This window comes from Rhinatrema bivittatum, chromosome 1 (assembly GCF_901001135.1).
Source record: "Rhinatrema bivittatum chromosome 1, aRhiBiv1.1, whole genome shotgun sequence".
In the NCBI taxonomy this organism is placed as follows: Eukaryota; Metazoa; Chordata; class Amphibia; order Gymnophiona; family Rhinatrematidae; genus Rhinatrema; species Rhinatrema bivittatum.
In genome coordinates, this window is record NC_042615.1 from 189,841,284 (window position 1) to 189,859,689 (window position 18,406).

The 18,406-nt window shown below is 41.4% G+C and overlaps 1 protein-coding gene across 1 annotated transcript in view; it reads right to left on the reverse strand.

The window, feature by feature from the left end:
- The window catches only part of SLIT2 (slit guidance ligand 2), a 749,523-nt gene that overhangs the window by 110,781 nt on the left and 620,336 nt on the right, over nucleotides 1–18,406 (reverse strand). The window contains 4 exon segments of the mRNA XM_029590345.1: nucleotides 8,636–8,707; nucleotides 9,339–9,410; nucleotides 9,565–9,636; nucleotides 10,511–10,579. Of these exon segments, the coding sequence (XP_029446205.1) occupies nucleotides 8,636–8,707; nucleotides 9,339–9,410; nucleotides 9,565–9,636; nucleotides 10,511–10,579 (285 nt within the window).

Here is an 18,406-nt window from a genome sequence, read left to right on the forward strand (position 1 = left end):
TCCATAACAGTAATATGAAAATTATCGAATGCGTTAACAAGTGCAACTCTCCTCTCCCAACTTATTTTTTAGTCTTCAGCCAGTGATCATACCCCAGGACTCTTTCCTGAACCCTCAATCAGTATCCCTAACGCCAGCCTCCAGGGATTGCCATTGTGTAACAGACTCCCTCCCCTACCACCAGGGAAGGTGAACCTTAGCTCTGAGGAATCCTAAGCCTCAGCCTACCCAAGGAGTGGAATATCTGACCCAGTAATCAAACCCAGGTTTCCCCCCCCCCCCCCCCCCTTGCACACTGGATGAATTTTTTATTCTACATTCTGTTTCCTCAAATTATTTTCTATTAAGTCATTTGGTAATGAATCTGGTCTGCCCATTTGAAATGCAAAATCAAAAAGGATACACCAAAAGGCAGAGATGTGAACCCACTACTAATGCCTTGAGCAACAAATCAGGAAAAACCTTGCAAAGGGAGGTAATAACTACTTCTGACTTTCAAGTACTTATAAAAATGATGGCAGAAAAAGACCATATGGCTTATCTAGACTGCCCCAGCCACCTAGCTGCTCAATTCTACAATCCCCTGCCACTCTTTCAGAGATCCCCTCTGCTTCTCCCATGCTTTCTTGAATTCAGTTGTCCTTGTCTCCACAAAACCTTTCTGTAAAGAAAATCATCATTAGATTACTCCTGAGTGAGTCTGCTCCCCTTTCACCCTCATTCCATGACTCCTCATTCTAGAGCCTCCTGTTGAAAGAGGCTCACCACCGGTACATGGAAATGTCTATCATATCTCCTCATCCCACCTTTCCTCTAGGGTGTACATATTCAGATCTTTAAGCCTGACCTCATATACTTTCAAATAAAGACTATGTATGATTTTAGTAACCACCCTCTGATCGACTCTAATCAGTTTATAGGGATGTGCATCGTTTTTCTAACGGATGAAAATATTGTACGATATTTTCTAATGTGTCAGGTATCAGGGGGTCCCCGAAAGTGATAGGAAAACCCCATGAAATTTTCGTGTGGTTTTCTTATCTTTTGGGGGGGATGGGATGGGAAGAAAGGGCACACAGAAAAAAAACCCACACCCACCCGACTTTTTAAATTTAATTTAGAATCCCCCACCCTCCCAAAACTTTCCTAAAGCACAGGGGTCCCGGGAGCAATCTCCCGCTCTTGGGCCGTCGGTTGCCACTAATCAAAATGGCGCCGAAGGCCCTTTGCCCTTACCCATGTGACAGGGGCTATCTGTGCCACTGGCCGGCCCCTGTCACATGGTAGGAGCTATGGATGGCCTGCGCCATTTTTTAAGGTACTTTAGGAAAGTTTTGAGGGGGGTCGGGAGGGTGGGAGATTCTAAATAATTAGATTTAAGGGTTGGGGGTTTTTTTTTTTCGGCTCGGTACAGCTGAAAAAAAAAAGCAGTCAGAACAGTGGGAAATGAAGGTTTCCCACGATTCTACGAACACAATTCCGGAAACGATTCCGGAACCGATTCACATCGCTATCAGTTTATATCCTTTTGAAAGTGTGGTCTCCAAAATTACACACAGTATTTCAAATGAGGTCTCACCAGGTCTCACTGTTTTTTGCTGACCATTCTTCTTCCTATGTAGCCAAGCACCTGTTTAGCCATCTTAAGATCACCAGATTTTATTTGGTTTTATTTAAAAATGCATATCCCACTCAATCCAACATATGATCACACCCAGATCCTGCTCTGTTATGCTTAGAATGTCTCTCCCTTATACTGTATCGCTCCCTTGGGTTTGTTTTTTTTTTTAGTCTAAATGCATAACTTTGCATTTTTTTTTTTAGCATTTAGCTGCCAGACCCTCGATCATTCCTGGGGCTTCACTGGATTCCTTTTCATTTTTATACACTTTCCTGACTATTTATTTAAAAAATTTGTAGTATGTTAATCCAAGAATTTTAGTGGATAACAAGAGACAACAAAATTGGCAAAATACATAAAATCAGCAAAATACATACAATCAACAAAATATCGACAAGACACAATCAAATAAAACATAATAAGAAATTATAAAGACACATACCAAACATTAGGTAAAGCAACATGGTAACCAACAATAAATCTACTGTGTTGCTGATTTTGTATCATTGGCAAAAACACAAACCTTTCCCAACAATCCATCCACAATGTCGCTCAATAAAATGTTGCTTTTTTATGCCACTATTAAATGGATGGAATTCAGACGTTAACTGATTTTCTTTTTGGAAGCTGCCATACCGATCAGTTAAACCTGGAAGCCAAGCTATTTAATTCAGAAACAGCTCCATGCATATTTTTGAAGAATTACACATTGTAAAGAGCATGGAGGTCCTTTTTAGATAAAAGGTGTTAATATATTAAGAGTACAGATCAATTTAGTTGCTTTCTGTCTTGAATATTATAAAGTATATTAACTTAAAATAACTGCACTACAGGATTCTCTTTAGTATGATAGATTATTTATGCAAATTATTAATTATTATGCTTTCATTTATTATATTTTGACTGCATCCATTCCATAGTGATAGTATGAGTAGGATCTAGTTGAGTTTTTTTAATGAATTATACTTAAGATTTGGCTTTGAATTTGTATTTAAGGTTTTGTTATATGTCTTTTCTGTGATATTGTATTTTAGTGTATTTTTTTTTAATGTTTGTAAGCCACTTTGGGCATTTCCATTGGGTTCTATAATATGGAAAACAAGTCCATATAGAAAGATAGACCTTACTAACAATGTGGCAGCAATAGCCTTTCAAACCAATGATAATCAGAAATACTTTAGATAAGCCAGTGTACAAGAATATTCTAATTAGAGGGTAATTTTCAAGCTGAGATAAAGTCTACAAATACTTTTTAACTGTGGACTTTGCTCCAATTTCAAAGCGAAGACGTAATGCATACTCGGGCTTTGAGACAGACCCAAGGACATTTGCCCCTGCCTTTTCTGGGGGGTATGTTTTGATTGGGAAATATTGTGCAGAGAGTTAAAAATGAAGTATTTCCCAGTTATTTTCAGCCCTTGATCAAAATACAGCCCCCAGGAATAGCTCCCACAAGTATGTGTGTTGTAGCACAATGCAAGTACTTTTATCTGTATGGAGGAAGGGCAATTTTCAGGCAGGCTACTGATTTGCAGGAAAGGCTTTGGAACTTGCGCCTCACAAGAGAAACTTTCTAGAAATCCCAATGTATTCCTTGCTGTTAGAAGGGCATTGTATATGGTGATTTTTGTCTAGTTTCAAGTGTGCTCTTATAAAAGGGAAATGCACTGAAATATTGTGGGATAGCCAAAAATAAGATGTGGGAGGCACACTACAAATGTAAATCTGGCCTGCCAACTATTACTTTAGTTCTAATATAATTAGATTTATGGCACAAAGTATACATTATCTGAGGTAAAAAAAAAACCTAAAAAAAACAAAACCAGAGGCCAGTGACCAAATGTACAGAGGGCTGGTATAGCGGTTAGAGCACTGAGCTAAGAGTCAAAAGAGGTGACTCCTCCTTGGTCTCTGGCTTTGTGTGTGGCCTTGGGTACGTCACTCTCTCAAGCTGAAAACAAGGGCCTCCAGTCTGCAAAATTCTGAGTGTGCAAAAGGTTGTGCACAACCATCAATTGCCATAGGAGAGAGACAACTATTCCCCTGATTAAGTTACAATACCTTATTTTGCAGTATGGGGGGAAAAAAAAGAACGCCATGAGCTGAATATCTCCAGATTTTTGGCTTTTTATAGAACTCAGCCACTTTGCAGATTGTAGACCAGGGGTAGGTAACTCCAGCCTAGAGTGTCACTAACAGGTCGGGCTGTCAGGACATCCACAATGAATATGTAGAAATCTATCTGTGTGCAAAGGAGGCAGTGCCTGCATATACATCTCAGGCATATTCATTGTGAATATCCAGAAAGCCAGACCTTTTTGTGGCACTCTAGGTCCAGAGTTGCCTACCCCTGCTATGGACCCAAGCAATTGTCTTTCCCACATAAAAATTAAAAATGTGTGTCTGGTGGGAAAAGGTTCAGAAAATCTCAATGAGTTTCCTTCCTGAGCTCAGCCTCTTGAGTTTCACATTTAGATTATGCTTGAATGCTCCCAAACATCTATTTAATGCAACTGTTTGTTTTGTTTGTTCTAACCAAAAAATGAGCAGTGTTGCTAAAAATGTATCACTGCACAGTATTCTTCACCAGACGAGTCCTTACTGCCAAGCTAGTGGTTTTTTTCGGCTATTCTGGGCAGCTAGTTACATTACACTACAGTACATGACAGGTGGGCGGTGCCTGCGGTTACCTCACAGGAAGTATGCCAGACATGGTTTCCTTTCTAAAACTGGTGGCCACAAAATGAATCTGACATATGCAAACTACTGTCCTCAATGTTGATTATACTTTTTAATTTGGAGGACATATAATTAGATCCTCTTGAACTGGTGGTAATATGGGTTTCAACCTGCTCACAGGCTTTCGATGTGTACTGTAAACGCTGCAGCCATTGAAATGTCTCAGCACAAAAAGGAACTTTATTCTATTCTAACTTCAACATTGTTTTTCATATTAAATTATATAAAAGTAATTAACAAATGAAAATTTCCACTTGAGAATTAACATTTATTGTGGCTACCCAAGGCCTTCAGTGATTTATACAATAAAAACACAAAAATAAAAAATACATACAATTTAAAAATATACCCCAATAAATCTCAATCAACGAGGATTAGACTAGTAACAAACAGTCCTTCTGACCAATCACTAGTGAGAGATTCTGAGCCTGGCAGTTTCCTCCTACACCTTTGCGTTTTCAGCTCAGACTGGAACCACAGCTGAGACCCAGCACCAAGCGTCTTTGGTCTGGATTTATCAAAATGCACTAAATATCGCAAGCGATAGGAAAAGGGGTGTGTTTTATGGTAGTAGGCAGTTTATCGCAATTTACACTAATACCTATGCAAAGTGCTATCTTAGTGCAAATTGTGATAACTTTTTCACACTGCGATAAGTGCCAGAATTGTTGTATTTCCTCCATACAACCACGGGGGGGGAACCATGTTTAAGCTTCTAAAGAGCCAGCCTAACTATTGGGGCCCTCCTTTAACCACTGGGGGGGGGAGAGAGAGTGAAGAGAGACTAGCTATAATACCCTCACACTAGATAGTTATTTATATTTCTATGGGAGGCCCACCTAGTAACTCGAGGTGAGGTTTAGGTATTAGTGTAGGGGTTAGGGGCCACTTTGACATTCAAAGTGAAACGTACGAACAGAACAGTGCTCTCTTGTGAAGATTTGATGACCTCCGGAGTGAGGAAACTCCCCCAAAGATGAGATTTGTGCAATGTTCTCTCAACCTAGCTTGATGTTACCCAGGTAGAGAGTCCATCAAGCTAGGTTGAGAGAACATTGCATAAATCTAATCTTTGGGGGAGTTTCCTCACTCCGAAGGTCATCAAATCTTCACAAGAGAGCACTGTTCTGTTCGTACATCTCACTTTGAATGTCAAAGTGGCCCCTAACCCCTACACTAATACCTTAACCTCACCTCGAGTTACTAGGTGGCCCTCCCATAGAGATATAAGTACCTATCTAGTGGAGGGGGCATTATGGCTAGGCTTGCTCTCTCTCTCTCCCTCCCCTGTACGCTGGCTCTCCAGGAGCTTCAAACCACTAAAAACAGCATGTGCAAAAACATCACAACACACAAAAAAAGCCCTATCACGCAGCTTTACACAAATGAAAAAGGTGTAGCTAAAATTTGCATTAAAGCCATGTGATACAGCTTCGCAAAACTGTGAGCCCAGCCCAATTGGCCAAAACTCCCACCATCTTCCCCTGTTTCTTATTTGCATCGCACCAAACGTTATTGGTGCTTTCGCACGCGAAAATGCCTTAACACATGCGAAAACGCAATATAGCACTTTGATAAATGACCCCCTTTATTTGCAACCACCCGGAGTTTTCCTCCCTTTCCTAGCTTGCGACAGTCATTGTCCAAGGGCTATGTACATGCAGAGCTGCTTCTGGGACCCTGTAATCATAGGCCTTAAATCCAGTCACTTAGCGACGCTATTACATGAGGACTGACTCTTCCCCCCCCCCCCCCCCGCAGAGGCAACACTGCCGCTGCAGCACCCCAAGCACTGGCCAGCCCGATCTGATCATCTTTCCAGATCCTCCGCAGGATAGCGCGCCCCACTGCCACTAAACCAGCCTGAGGTTTTTTTTTTTTAAACAGGGAGGTCAAAAAGTCAATAAAGAAAGGAAGGCAGCTTCCTCATTCAACACTAATAGATTATTACCTACCATGTAGGATGTGCAAAAAGTAGAAGTGTCATTCTGCAAAATTTGGAAACTCAAGAAAATATCTGCCTTAGGCTTCAATGACAGCATTTCTGGGCAAAACGGCAAAATCCATCAGGTACAAATAATTTTGGAGGGTGGGTTTTTGGTTTTTTTTTTTTAAAGAAAAAGAGTAGAGGCTTCAAATGCAGTGAACTGGAAGAATTTTTCTTTTTTTTTTTTGCCTGTTTTATGAACATTTCCTATTAAATTCTCTGGCAAAATATTTTGTGGAAGTCACTCTCTTCTGAGAACTTTTCCACAAAATCAGTGAACTTTGCTTTCACTGCAATTTTCACACATTTCTATCTAACAGACAGGTCAATCCAGTAAAGTGCTGCCGCGTTTACCCCGCTCCTAACCCGCTTTCTACTCACTTTCCGGCCGCGTTAGCCCTTCCTGTGATCCACAATCCCCTTTAACCTACTCTTACCACGTCCTTAAATCCCCGGGTAACCCCTTCCGCCTGCGGCATGTATATTACATGTAAACGATCGAATTAGCTATTCCCTCCCATACAGTAACACGTGCCCCGACTATCGCTTTTTTAATCTGCCGTTTTGCCGCGCGTTTAACCTGCTAACTTACCGCCTACCCTTACCCCTGCGTTAGAGGCAGGGGTAAGGGTAGGCGGCAAACTTTCCCCCAGCCCCCGCTCACCTGCCCTGGCCGCGTCCATGGGTGCTGGTCTCCGGGGCAGCCCCAGTCCTCTCCCCTCCTCCCGAAGCAACAAAAGCGAAAAAGCGAAAAAAAAAAAAAAAGCGAAAAAAAAAGTTGCAAGAGAGAGGGGAGAGAGGACGGGCAATCCTACGCTCGGGATTGCCAGTCCTCTCTCCCCTCCTACCAAAGCAAGGCGTGAAAAGCAGCCTTGCTTTGGTAGGAGGGGAGAGAGGACTGGCAGTGTAAAGCGACGAAGCGACTTACTTTTTTTGCAGCCCTCCTCCGGAGACGGACATTGGCGACGACGGACGCGGCTCCCCTGCCTCCAGCTGCCCGCGAAGATGGATGCACGGGCGAAAGCGGCCCCTGTGCGTGCAATTGGGCCGCTCAAGGCGTGATGTCACGACGTTTGGCATCACGGCATGTGACGTCACGTCTTGAGCGGCCCAATTGCACGCACAGGAGCCGCTTTCGCCAATGCAGGCATCCATCTTCGCGGGCAGCTGGAGGCAGGGGAGCCGCGTCCGTCGTCGCCGATGTCCGTCTCCGGAGGAGGGCTGCAAAAAAAGTAAGTCGCTTCGTCGCTTTACACTGCCAGTCCTCTCTCCTCTCCTCCCGGAGCAAGGCTGCTTTTCGCGCTTTGCTTCGGGAGGAGGGGAGAGAGGGCTGACAATCCCGAGCGGAGAACCGTCCACTTCCTGGTACCTGTCATTTCAAATGTCATTTATTTATTTTATTTATTTAACTTCTTTTACTATACCGATACTCAAGACCAGGTCTTATCGTACCGGTTTACATTAGAACATGGGGGAAACCAATTAACGTCTAAGTAAAAATGAAAGTTACATTAAAAACAGGGAGCGTAAAACATGGATGTCGGAAGATAGGGCAGAATTAAACTATAACATTAATGAGTGATAGCTAATTAACAAAGACAATAAATTAACAAAAACAATAAATTGGTAATACAGAAACATGGATTATAATCCATGTTTCTGGATTTGAAAATGACTTTGAAAATGACTTGAAAATCAAAATGATTTGAAAATGACAAATTTGAAATGACATTTGAAATGACAGATACCAGCGTGTCCGTGAAGCGTTAGGCCCGCGCACCCAGGTTACTCTATAGGCGCTGTATAGCGCTCTATACAGTAAAATGGGTTGCGCGGGCCTAACGCTTCACGGACGCTTCTTAGACGCAGCTTGCATTTGCAAGCTATTTACATACAGGATCGAGCGGTAGGTGAGCCGGACTGTGCGTGTGGCAACCGCGGGTGCGCTGGGCACTAACGCAGCTCTTCCTATCACTCGTTACTGGATTGACCTGAGAGAAACTTGCAGCAGCAATGCCAGGAGATGATTTGACATTTCCCTATCTCCTCTGGAGGAACTCAGCATTAAAGGAGACATCGTTAGATGTAGCAGAATGGAAACAGCCAACAACTTATCTGAAGATCTTTAAGGATTTGCAAAATTTGGGGTCAAATCAGAATTGGTCTGAAGCAAAGAATTTCACCAAGGCAGCTAACTCCCTAGGCTCTGCAATATTGTAGTTACATCGATAATGTATCAAGGAATCTGTTCCCTAAATGTAGAGAATAGGAGGAATACTCATACTCACAGGTGTGACAGTGCAGAAAGGTCACTAAAGGTTCCGTCAGGCAAGAGAGAAATATCATTACCATGGAGAGACCTGACACAATGAAAAACAGAGAATCATTTTCATCCATGTTATCTGCCATGAACAGAAATGGGTAATATGGAGGACAAGAACTATTTGTAAATAAGTAAATACTACTGATAAGCTAAAATGATTACTTCTAAACCCCTGTCTAATCTAGGCATCAGCCTACACGCTTGATTTACAGGATCACAACCCGGGAAATAAACCCAAACGTTCAGAGCGGAAATGACAAAGTCCAGCAGCATCGTGTCAAGTTTCAACACAGCATTGTACTTTTCTACTTGTTGAAATATGGGCCAAGGTGAACAATGACCAAAGAATCACCACCACCGTGTCAAGTATTTTAATAAAAACTCAGTGCAACTCTTGGTAGACAGAGGTTCACACCAGAACTGGAAGTCAAGTTGGCAGTCTCATTGGAGACCCCAAGGCAGGTCTATGAATAGAACCTAAAACCAGCCTTTCACCCCCTACAAATGATCCTTCTAGTACACTATTTATTCACATTGATAAGGCACAGCCATTATCCATTTGGCTATTCTTATCTGCTCAAGTGTGGTCCAGCCCACAGCTTCCACTACCACTAACTGCACAAATGTGCATGCAGAAAAAGGGTTCTTCAAAACTAAATAGCACTTACAGTAATCTAAGCGACTTTAAGCCATCAAATGTTCGGGAAGGTATACATCGCAGACGGTTGTAGCTGAGAATTCTGCAAGCACAAGAACATTCCATTTATATACTGAATGAGAAAACCAAGTATCATGGGCAAAGAGGAAAATAAATGATTTTCTTTTAACTTCAAATCCCTACTCTCTGCAGAGCCTCTGTTTATATGCATGCCATGGTTAGAAGATTAAACTTACAGAGTAAGCAGTTGAGTCATGTTGCTGAAGCTCTGGTTAGAAAGAGTGCTGATTCTGTTGTTACTTAAATCTCTGAAAAAAACACAACAGGTGCTTAGTCCTAAATGATTATGCCATTCCCAAATTCTGAGCACACAGCTAGCAGCAGTAAAATGCCTTTTCTTGGTTAATGTATTTTTGTGAGTAAGACTAGTAAAGGTAATGTGTCACAAAGTCTCATAGCAATAATGCATTTTATGTTGTGTGTCACATTCATGCACAGTCAGTGCTGCTCTGGAATAAATGAAAAGTAACACAAGGACTTCTGATTCTGGAGGAAAGAGACCTCTCTCTCTCTCTCTTTCCTCTTCCTCAGTTGAATGCACTATTTTTATTTTTTGAAGGATGTGCATTTGTTGGTTGATTTGCTTCCTTTGTTTCAGCGGTACCCCGTATCTCGCAAATGGAAAGCAGGCGCACAAAACTGATGGTATGCGCGTATGTGGGTGGCCACCTGCATATGCGCATACCATCAGTTTTGCATGCTTAATCTCCATTCGTGAGATACATGCATACCACTGAAATGATTCGACCAATGAATGCACAGCCCTATTATTTGTAAAGTACAGTGGGAGTCTTTTTTTTTAGTACATTCATCAGCTGCCTAGTGAAAAACTTAGTTCACATACTTACATTCACTATCTATACAAACCTAGTAGGGGCATGTGCAGACAGCATCTCCCCTATCAAACCTACATGCATAATCAACTAGTTTATCCAACCCTATATGATTACCAGGGCCAAACCCAAAACCAGCTCAGCCTTGCTCAGTTACCAGATGGTTGTTCAAAGGAGATCTAGGCCTAAAATCTGGTGTTTTACATTTAATGCCTTCATTAAAAAAAAAAAAGAAGAAAAAACAGAAATGTGTGAGGCCAAGACAGGAAAATACCACATAGTTACTTACATGAGGGTTAAATGCTTATAATTAGAGAGCTCCTTGGGAACCAGGGTGAACTGGTTGCCATCCAAATACCTAAAACAGAAATACAAAACTCTTATCTGCTATCAAACAGCCAGTATTATATTCTAATTAACCTGATTCAATATATTGTGAGCAGTTATAGGATTCTGTAAGAGACAACAGCAATAGTCGTACTGTCATCAAAGATCCAAAAAGACATGATGTCCAAAGGATGGCTGGAACCAAATACCTCAGTGTCCCATCTATATTTACATTGAGCTGTTCACATCTGGCTCACACAAGTACATTTACTGGGGCTTATTAGACCACATATTAAATGCATACAAAACTTAACAGGAAGATGGCTGGAATCTGTGCCAACTTTGTCTGTCTAGTGGGTTTATTGCAACTGGTAGCTGTCACAGGGACTCGCCCATAGGACAAGGAGTTGATGGTCAAAACTAATATTCTGTACATTAGGAGACAAACTTGCACAGGGAACCAGAGCGCGCTGCAGATAAACTCCCAGGGAAGAAAGCGAGAAGAGGCCAAGCATGGAACTCAGTTTTAGAAAGAATAGGGCCCTTGGTGGCTGAAGTCCAAGGAAAGAGAAGGCCAGGACTCCAATACCCTCAGATACCTCCCCTGTACCCCGCCCAATAGTTCAAAGGTAGACAGGCAGGGAAGAAGTGAAAAGACCCCAGGATGAAAAAGAGTTGAAAAGACACAAGGAAGAGATATAAGACCAAGATTATAAAGGGCCATATGAGGAATCTGACACATTCTGCTATGTTTGATTGGGGGGGGGGAAACAGGCCTAACCAAGTCCCTGGCAAGTAACAAGCGGTAACCCCTGTGTAGGTTACCTTCGGACAGTTAGGAATTTTTGTTTACTTAAGTGGAATTTTTGTATCTCTGCTCACTTTGAAATAAACCTTCTCCTGCACAGTAGATGAACCTGCCTTACGATTATTTGAATAAGAACTGTTCGATAGGAATGGAGTATGCCAGATCGTGCTGGGATTCATCATCATCTCAGCCAAGAGCATCACATGCTACAAATTTAGGTCCATATTTACCAAGCATTTTCCCCATAGACAAACTTGGAAAAAAATGTTAGTACATCTGGTCCTTAATGTTGCAGGATTCAGATAGTAATCAATAAATATATTAGAAACTTTGTGCTTGCTGGCATGGAGGCGCAGAGGTATTGCAAGGTGAGATGTGAGCTCACCTAGTCTCAGCTCTCACTCTCTGGGCTTGATGTGGCCAGGGATACTGCTCGCTCTTCATGAATATTCTGTACATTGTTTCACAATTCACATACTTTTTTATCCACATCGTGCGGAGGTGCTCTTAGGGGCAGGGTTAGATCGAAGGGAAGCAACACCATGTGTAAGTTTGCCTTTGCAAAATTAAACGTGTGCGTTATTTTCCACAGTAAAAAGTAACTGCAGAGGAAGCAGGCATAAACTTCTGTGGATACGTTTTCCTGGGGAAATTTTGAGGGAAAGCATGCCTGTACTTTATCTTTGAAAACTGGTGCAAATCCTGCAGGTACAAGGTACCTGTGGAAAACAGAGAAACATGATGGCAGAAAAAAAACAAACAAAAAACATATGGCTCATTCAGTCTGCCAATCTGTCCAATTAATTTAGTATTAAAGTTCTCATCAATTCCTTAGAGATCCCCTGAATTCAGATATTGTTTTTGTTTCCACCACTTCCACTGCGAGGCTGTTCTATATCCACCACTCTCTCTGTAAAGAAATATTTCCTAAGATTACTCCCGAGTCTACCTCCTTTAACCTCATCGCCTGACCCTTGTTCAAGGGCCTCTTTTCTGTTAAAAAAAAAAAAAAAAGGGCTCGCCTTCTATGCTGGAAACCTTTGAGATATTTGAAGGTCTCTATCATATCTCCACTATTTTGCCTTTCCTCTAGGGTATACATGTCTAACACCATATACTTTAGATTGAAGACCACTGACCATTTTAAGTAGCCACCCTCTAGACAGACTCTATCCTGTTTATATCCTAGTGAAGGCAAGGTCTCCAGAATTGCACATAGTACGCCAAGTGAGGTCTCGACAGGGACCTATACAGGGGCAATATTGCCTCCTTTTTTCTGCTGACCCTCTCCCTATGCAGCCAAGCACATTTCTGGCTTTTATCGTTGCTTTATCCACGTGTTTGGCCACATTAAGATCATCAAATACAATTACCCTTAGATCCCAATTTTCCTTTGTGCTTAGAAGAATTTCACCTTTCCCTTGGGTTTTTGCATCCTAAATGCATTACTCTGCATTTGTTTGTATTACATCTTATCTGCCAGACCTTAGACCATTCCTCGAGCTTCTCTAGATCCCTGCTCATATTTTCCACATCTTCCTGGCTGTCCACCCTGTTACAGATTTTGGTATCATTGGCAAAAAGACAAACCTTTCCCTACAATCCTTCCATTATCTCACGCACAAAAATGTTGAAAAGAACCAGTCAAAGGATTGATCCCTGAGGCATTACCGCTAGTATCATCCCCCTCAGAGAAAAACTCCATTTACCACTACCCTTTCTTGCTACCAGGCAGCCAGTCACTCTAGGATGCATAGCAAGGGCACAAAATTTATTTATAAGTCTTTTTTTTTTCAGCAAAACCTTGTCAAAGGTTTTGCTGAAATCAAAGTGCACTACGTCTAGTGCTCTCCTTTGATCCAACTCTCTGGTCACCCAATCAAAGAAATAAGATTAGATTCATCTGACAAGATTTACCTCTGGTAAAATCATGTTGCCTCAGATCTTGCAATCCCTTGGATTCCAAAAATTGTACTATCCTCTGTTTTAGCAGTGATTCCATTTGTTTGCTTACCACAGACGTCAGACTAACTGGCCTAGAGTTCCCAGCCTCCTCCCAATTTTATGAATAGGAACCATATCTACCATTTTTCTGCCTTCCGGAACTACTCCAGACTCTAAAGAAGCATTGAAAAGGTTAGCCTGCAGAGCTGCCAGGACATTTTAAGTTCCCTTAATAATCTTGGATGTATCCCATCTGGAGCTATCGCTTTATCTACTGTTTAGTTAGCTCCTCACGAACACATTGTTCTGAAAATTGATTGCGGTTTACCTCACTTCCAATCTTATTTGCTTTTTCCTCATCAGCCTCTATATATTCCTCCCTTTCACCTTTGAGTCACACAATGCCAATTTTGAATTTCTTTCTACCACTAACATATCTAAAAAAAAATACCATATTTGCTATTTTTTCTTCTATTTGAATTTTCGCATTCTTACTTTTCCAGCTTCTCTTAAATTTTCCAAATATTGTCGCCTGTCTTCCTCTTTCTGCGATCTCTTATAGTTTATGAAAGCTAACCTTTTCTCCATTACCTTTTCAGTTATTTCTTTAGAAAATCATAATGTCTTCTTTTTCCTTTTCTCTTTATTTTCCTAACAAAAAGATTAGTTGCCCTTATATCTCCTTTTAGTTTTGCCCACTGCCCTTCTACTTCTCCTAGATTTTCCCATCCAGCTAACGACTCCTTGAGATTCTCCCCCATTTTGAGAAAGTTTGTTTTCCTGAATTAGGACCCTTGCCTTAGAATGAACCTTCATTTCTTGCGCCCTAATATTGAACTGCATCATCCAGTGGTCACTGGTTTCCATATGATCATCCACATCATCAGAAATACTGTCCCTGTTGGTAAGCACCAGGTCGCCCCTCCCATGTGGGTTCCATTACCGGTTGAAAGAACAGTTCTCCTTGCAGAGAATGCAAGATGTCCCTGCTTCTAGAAGATACTGCAGTTGGAATGTCCCAATCAACATCTGGAAGACTGAAATCCCCTAGCAGCATCTCCCCTTTCATAGTAGTCCTGTGAATATCCTCTGGTTTTTAGGGCTGGACTTCCGTCCTTTTGATTGATATCCCAGTTTTGCGGGCTTTTTTTGGTATAAAATAGCGGCACTTGTACAACTATCAGACGCAGAGAAGGTTGACAGGAGGGCGACATCATAATGACGTTTCTGTTCATCATTCAAAAGGATGTAAGTGAGCATTTATCTTTCCAATAATGATGCACTTTTAAAGAGTTGGTTTTTTTGGAACAGTTATTACTTTGTTATAAAATGCCATTAAGAGAATACTGTGGTATTTTTATATAGGATTACAAAGATTGACTGAAATTTACAAGTATAAAGAGTTGTTTCCCCGATGGTAACAACCCCTGAAGGAGCATGGCTTCTGAACGCTACAGTGTCGGGCGTTAAAGATTTCACGTGCATTTAAAGATCATAAATGCAAAGACTTTTGAGTAAGTGCCTTACAAGGAGCTCCTTGATGGAATGATTATTCAGTCAGAAGATAAGTGAATTACAAGTTTCTCTATAAAAATATTGTAAAATGACTGTTTAAAGAGTGATCTCTAAGTGACGGATAAACTCGATTTAAGCACAGAAAAGTCTTTTTGGGTCAACGGATAAGATTTACAAGGTCGACCCAGTGCTTTTATGATGACCACTTTGGAGACAAATGATTTAAATAGTCCGCTCTTTTCCTATAAGTAAGAAATACTTTAAATTTTTTTTTTTAACTCTTCCTCCTGTGCATTTGTTTACAGCAGGAATGAGTAGCCCAAGAGAAAACGATGACGAAGCGGTGGGCATACATGATAACTAGCTGTTCCCTCACCTTGCCAGTTGCCACCTTAATCCTGTTAATGCCAAGTGTGGCCCAAGGTGGGTACGATGGGGAAGATGGAGAAACAAGAGGGACAATGGGAAGAGAGAACAAAAACTAGCGGGGGTAGGGATGAAAGTAGAAGAAAAAAAGGGAAAGGATATGGAGGAGGGGGGAAATAAGGTGAAAATGGAGGACAGAAATGTGGGACGTACTTGAGCCACTGGTGGAGGAGGGACTTTGGCTGGCTGTGTGCTCAAGAGACAGGGTGATGGGTGTATTTGTATCAGACTGTGCAAGAGAGAGAGAGACTGGTTATGAGTGTGCATGTCTCTTTATAACTGAGACTACGTGCATGTTCTATCTGCATAAGTAAAGGTAAAGCTGTATATGTGGGGGGAGGAGGGTGTGAGTCTTTCAGGGAGCCTGCAATTGTAGGGATGTGAAGTGTTTTTCTAACGAATTGAAATATCGTACGATATTTCTAAATTTGTTAGAAATTGGTTAAAAGAAAGAAACTATCAATTTTACCCCCGATTTTTCGTAAAAATTGTTTTTTGGGTTAGTGCGCGCTAACTCATGTTAGTGTGCGCTAACAAAAAAATGTTTATTTTTGTTACTTTTGTTATTTTCTGCTATTTTTGTTAGCGCGCACTAACCTGAAAAACGATTTTTCACTAAAAAAAAAAAAAAACCGGGGAAACGCAGGAAAACAATTTTTTCCCGTGGCCAGACGATCCCGAAAGCGGGAACGATCGGGCACCCGATTCACACCCCTATGCAATTGAATTGATCATATGAGGTTTTTCCTCACCCAATAGTTTTCCTCCTACTCCTTTGGGCTTCCTGCAAAATTGGAACTGCCCTCCATTGGGCAACAGCAGCACAAAACGTCATCCACAATTACCTGAAGTTTCCCTCCCTTTCAATTCTTTTTTTTCCATATCCCTCCAAATTCAAACCAGTCATCACAGCATCAGTTCTCAGCCAGGGGCCACAAATTCTGGAACCTGGCTAACATGGGACCCCACACCTGGCCACTAGGTGTCGCTGTTAAGTGAAGGCTGGGACAGGTTCCCCTCAGGGACTGTGAAGAACACGGCCTCTACAGCATCTCCAGCCCTGGTCAGTCCGAGGAGCAGAAACCCAGCTCAATATCCCCAGCCCTGGTCAGTCCGAGGGGCAGAAACCCAGCTCAATATCCCCAGCCCTGGTCAGCCCGAGGAGAAGAAACCCAGCTCAACAATCACAGCAATTGCCACTGGTCCAGCCCCATGAGCATGTGGTTGGGGCTGCGTGAGGTTAAATCAGCAAAGGTGGCTGTTTGAGTGCTTTGACATTGTACGCTAGTGTCTATAAAATCAAAGCGAGATAAGGTAAAATACGGCAAGACAAAAACAGGGCACTTAAGACAGAAGAGAGTTAAAACACCCCAAACAAAATAAAATACAGGACTAGCCCATAATTACACTGGCAACCTGAGACCAAATGGGAGATCTGGACTTAGAAGAGACTAACTTTTGATCTTCTGCAGCTAAAGAAAAGAAGTGCCCCTAGGGAGAATGGGAATGAAAGGCTTTGAAGAAAGGGCACAACATGTTACCCTGTCAAAAAGAAATGAGACAAGGAAACCAGCAAGGTCTTTAGGCAGAAATGATAATTTCATAGGGCCAATGAGTGTTTAAAAAAACAAACAAATAACCCTTGCATTTTGAAACAGCAGGGTCCCTTCCTTAGACAATGCCTAAGGAATCCTTAAATTATATCTCCCATACTGGATTATTGAGCACTCCCTCCCTGCTGGGGCTTCATAAGGGCGGTTAACATAGCGCAAGCACTAATAAGTAGTGAATTCATGCAGATTCCCCTACACTCCCAGCACTGAAAAAAAGCATTAGCAAAATTAGGAAAGGTAACCTTGTGTTTAGAAATTGGTCTCTCTCTCTCTATCTCTCTCTGTGTTTTTCAATTATAATACAGTGCAGAGCTCTATATAACAATAGGAGGCCAGTAGTCCTGTCCATCCTGGAGAAAGCTGGATTCTGAAGGAGGAAAATATATGCTCTCACAGGCAACATCTTTGGATTATTCTTTCATCCATCCAATAAAAATGTAACTACACGTTAGCAGAATAATTTGGATTTGCCACATACGGAACCGTAAACTGCAGTCTCAAATGACTGATTTGTGTAATTTAAACTTGCAGTAGCGTCCGTGCATGGTACAGGCCATCGTTTCCATCATTAATGAGCTGACAAGAAGGCTGTCCAGCTTCTGAATGGGAATGCTAAATGCACTTTGTATATTATCTTTAGCTCTGAGTTGCTGATGGATGTATTACAGGCTTCTGAATTATTGTTAGGTCTACAACAAAATTAACTATTTAACATGACAAAGGACGCTCCTAAGGTACCTTCTAAAGAAAACACTTATTGATGTTTTAAAATATTAAACAGCAATGTCTTAAGATAACTTCAAAGTCTTAATGTGTGGTTAAATATTAACAGTGGCTATATGCAACATGAGTGAAGTGATTCAAGATTAAAAGCCAGTTGTTAATATCACTAGGGGTTCCTGGATAAATCTTTCCATTTTAAAATCATATTTATAAATTAGCTCTATACTAACCAGACTTCCAGATCGCCAGTGAATTTAACACCTTTACTGCCAGTCTCTCAATATCACAGGCACAGGGCTGGGTTCTTTGTATCTTTTTGATTGAATCCATGAAAGAACTATCTAAAAATGTTCAATGTGAGCTTTAGAGGCTGCATAAGAACTTAAGACTAGCTATATTTGGTCAGACCAAATGTACATCAAGTCTAGTAACTTGTTTCTGACAGTGGCCAATCCAGGTCACAAGTACCTTGCAGGATCCCAAGGGGTGAATAGATTCCAAGCTGTTTATCCTAGAGATTTCTGCAACTCCACCTTAATAATGGTTTATGGACTATTCCTCCAGGAACTTGTCTAAACCTTTTTTAAATGCAGCTAAATTAATAGCTTTCATCATATCCTCTGGCAACAAATTTGAGAGCTTAATTATGCACTGAGTAAAAAAAATATTTCCTCCTATTAGTTTTAAATGTCTTACTTAGTAATTTCATTGTGTGTCCTCTGGTCTTTGTACTTTTCGAAAGAGTAAATTATGTTTACTCATTCCATTTAATTCTTTATTTTATAGACCTCCCCTCAGCCATCTCTTCTCCAAGCTGAAGCATCCTAAC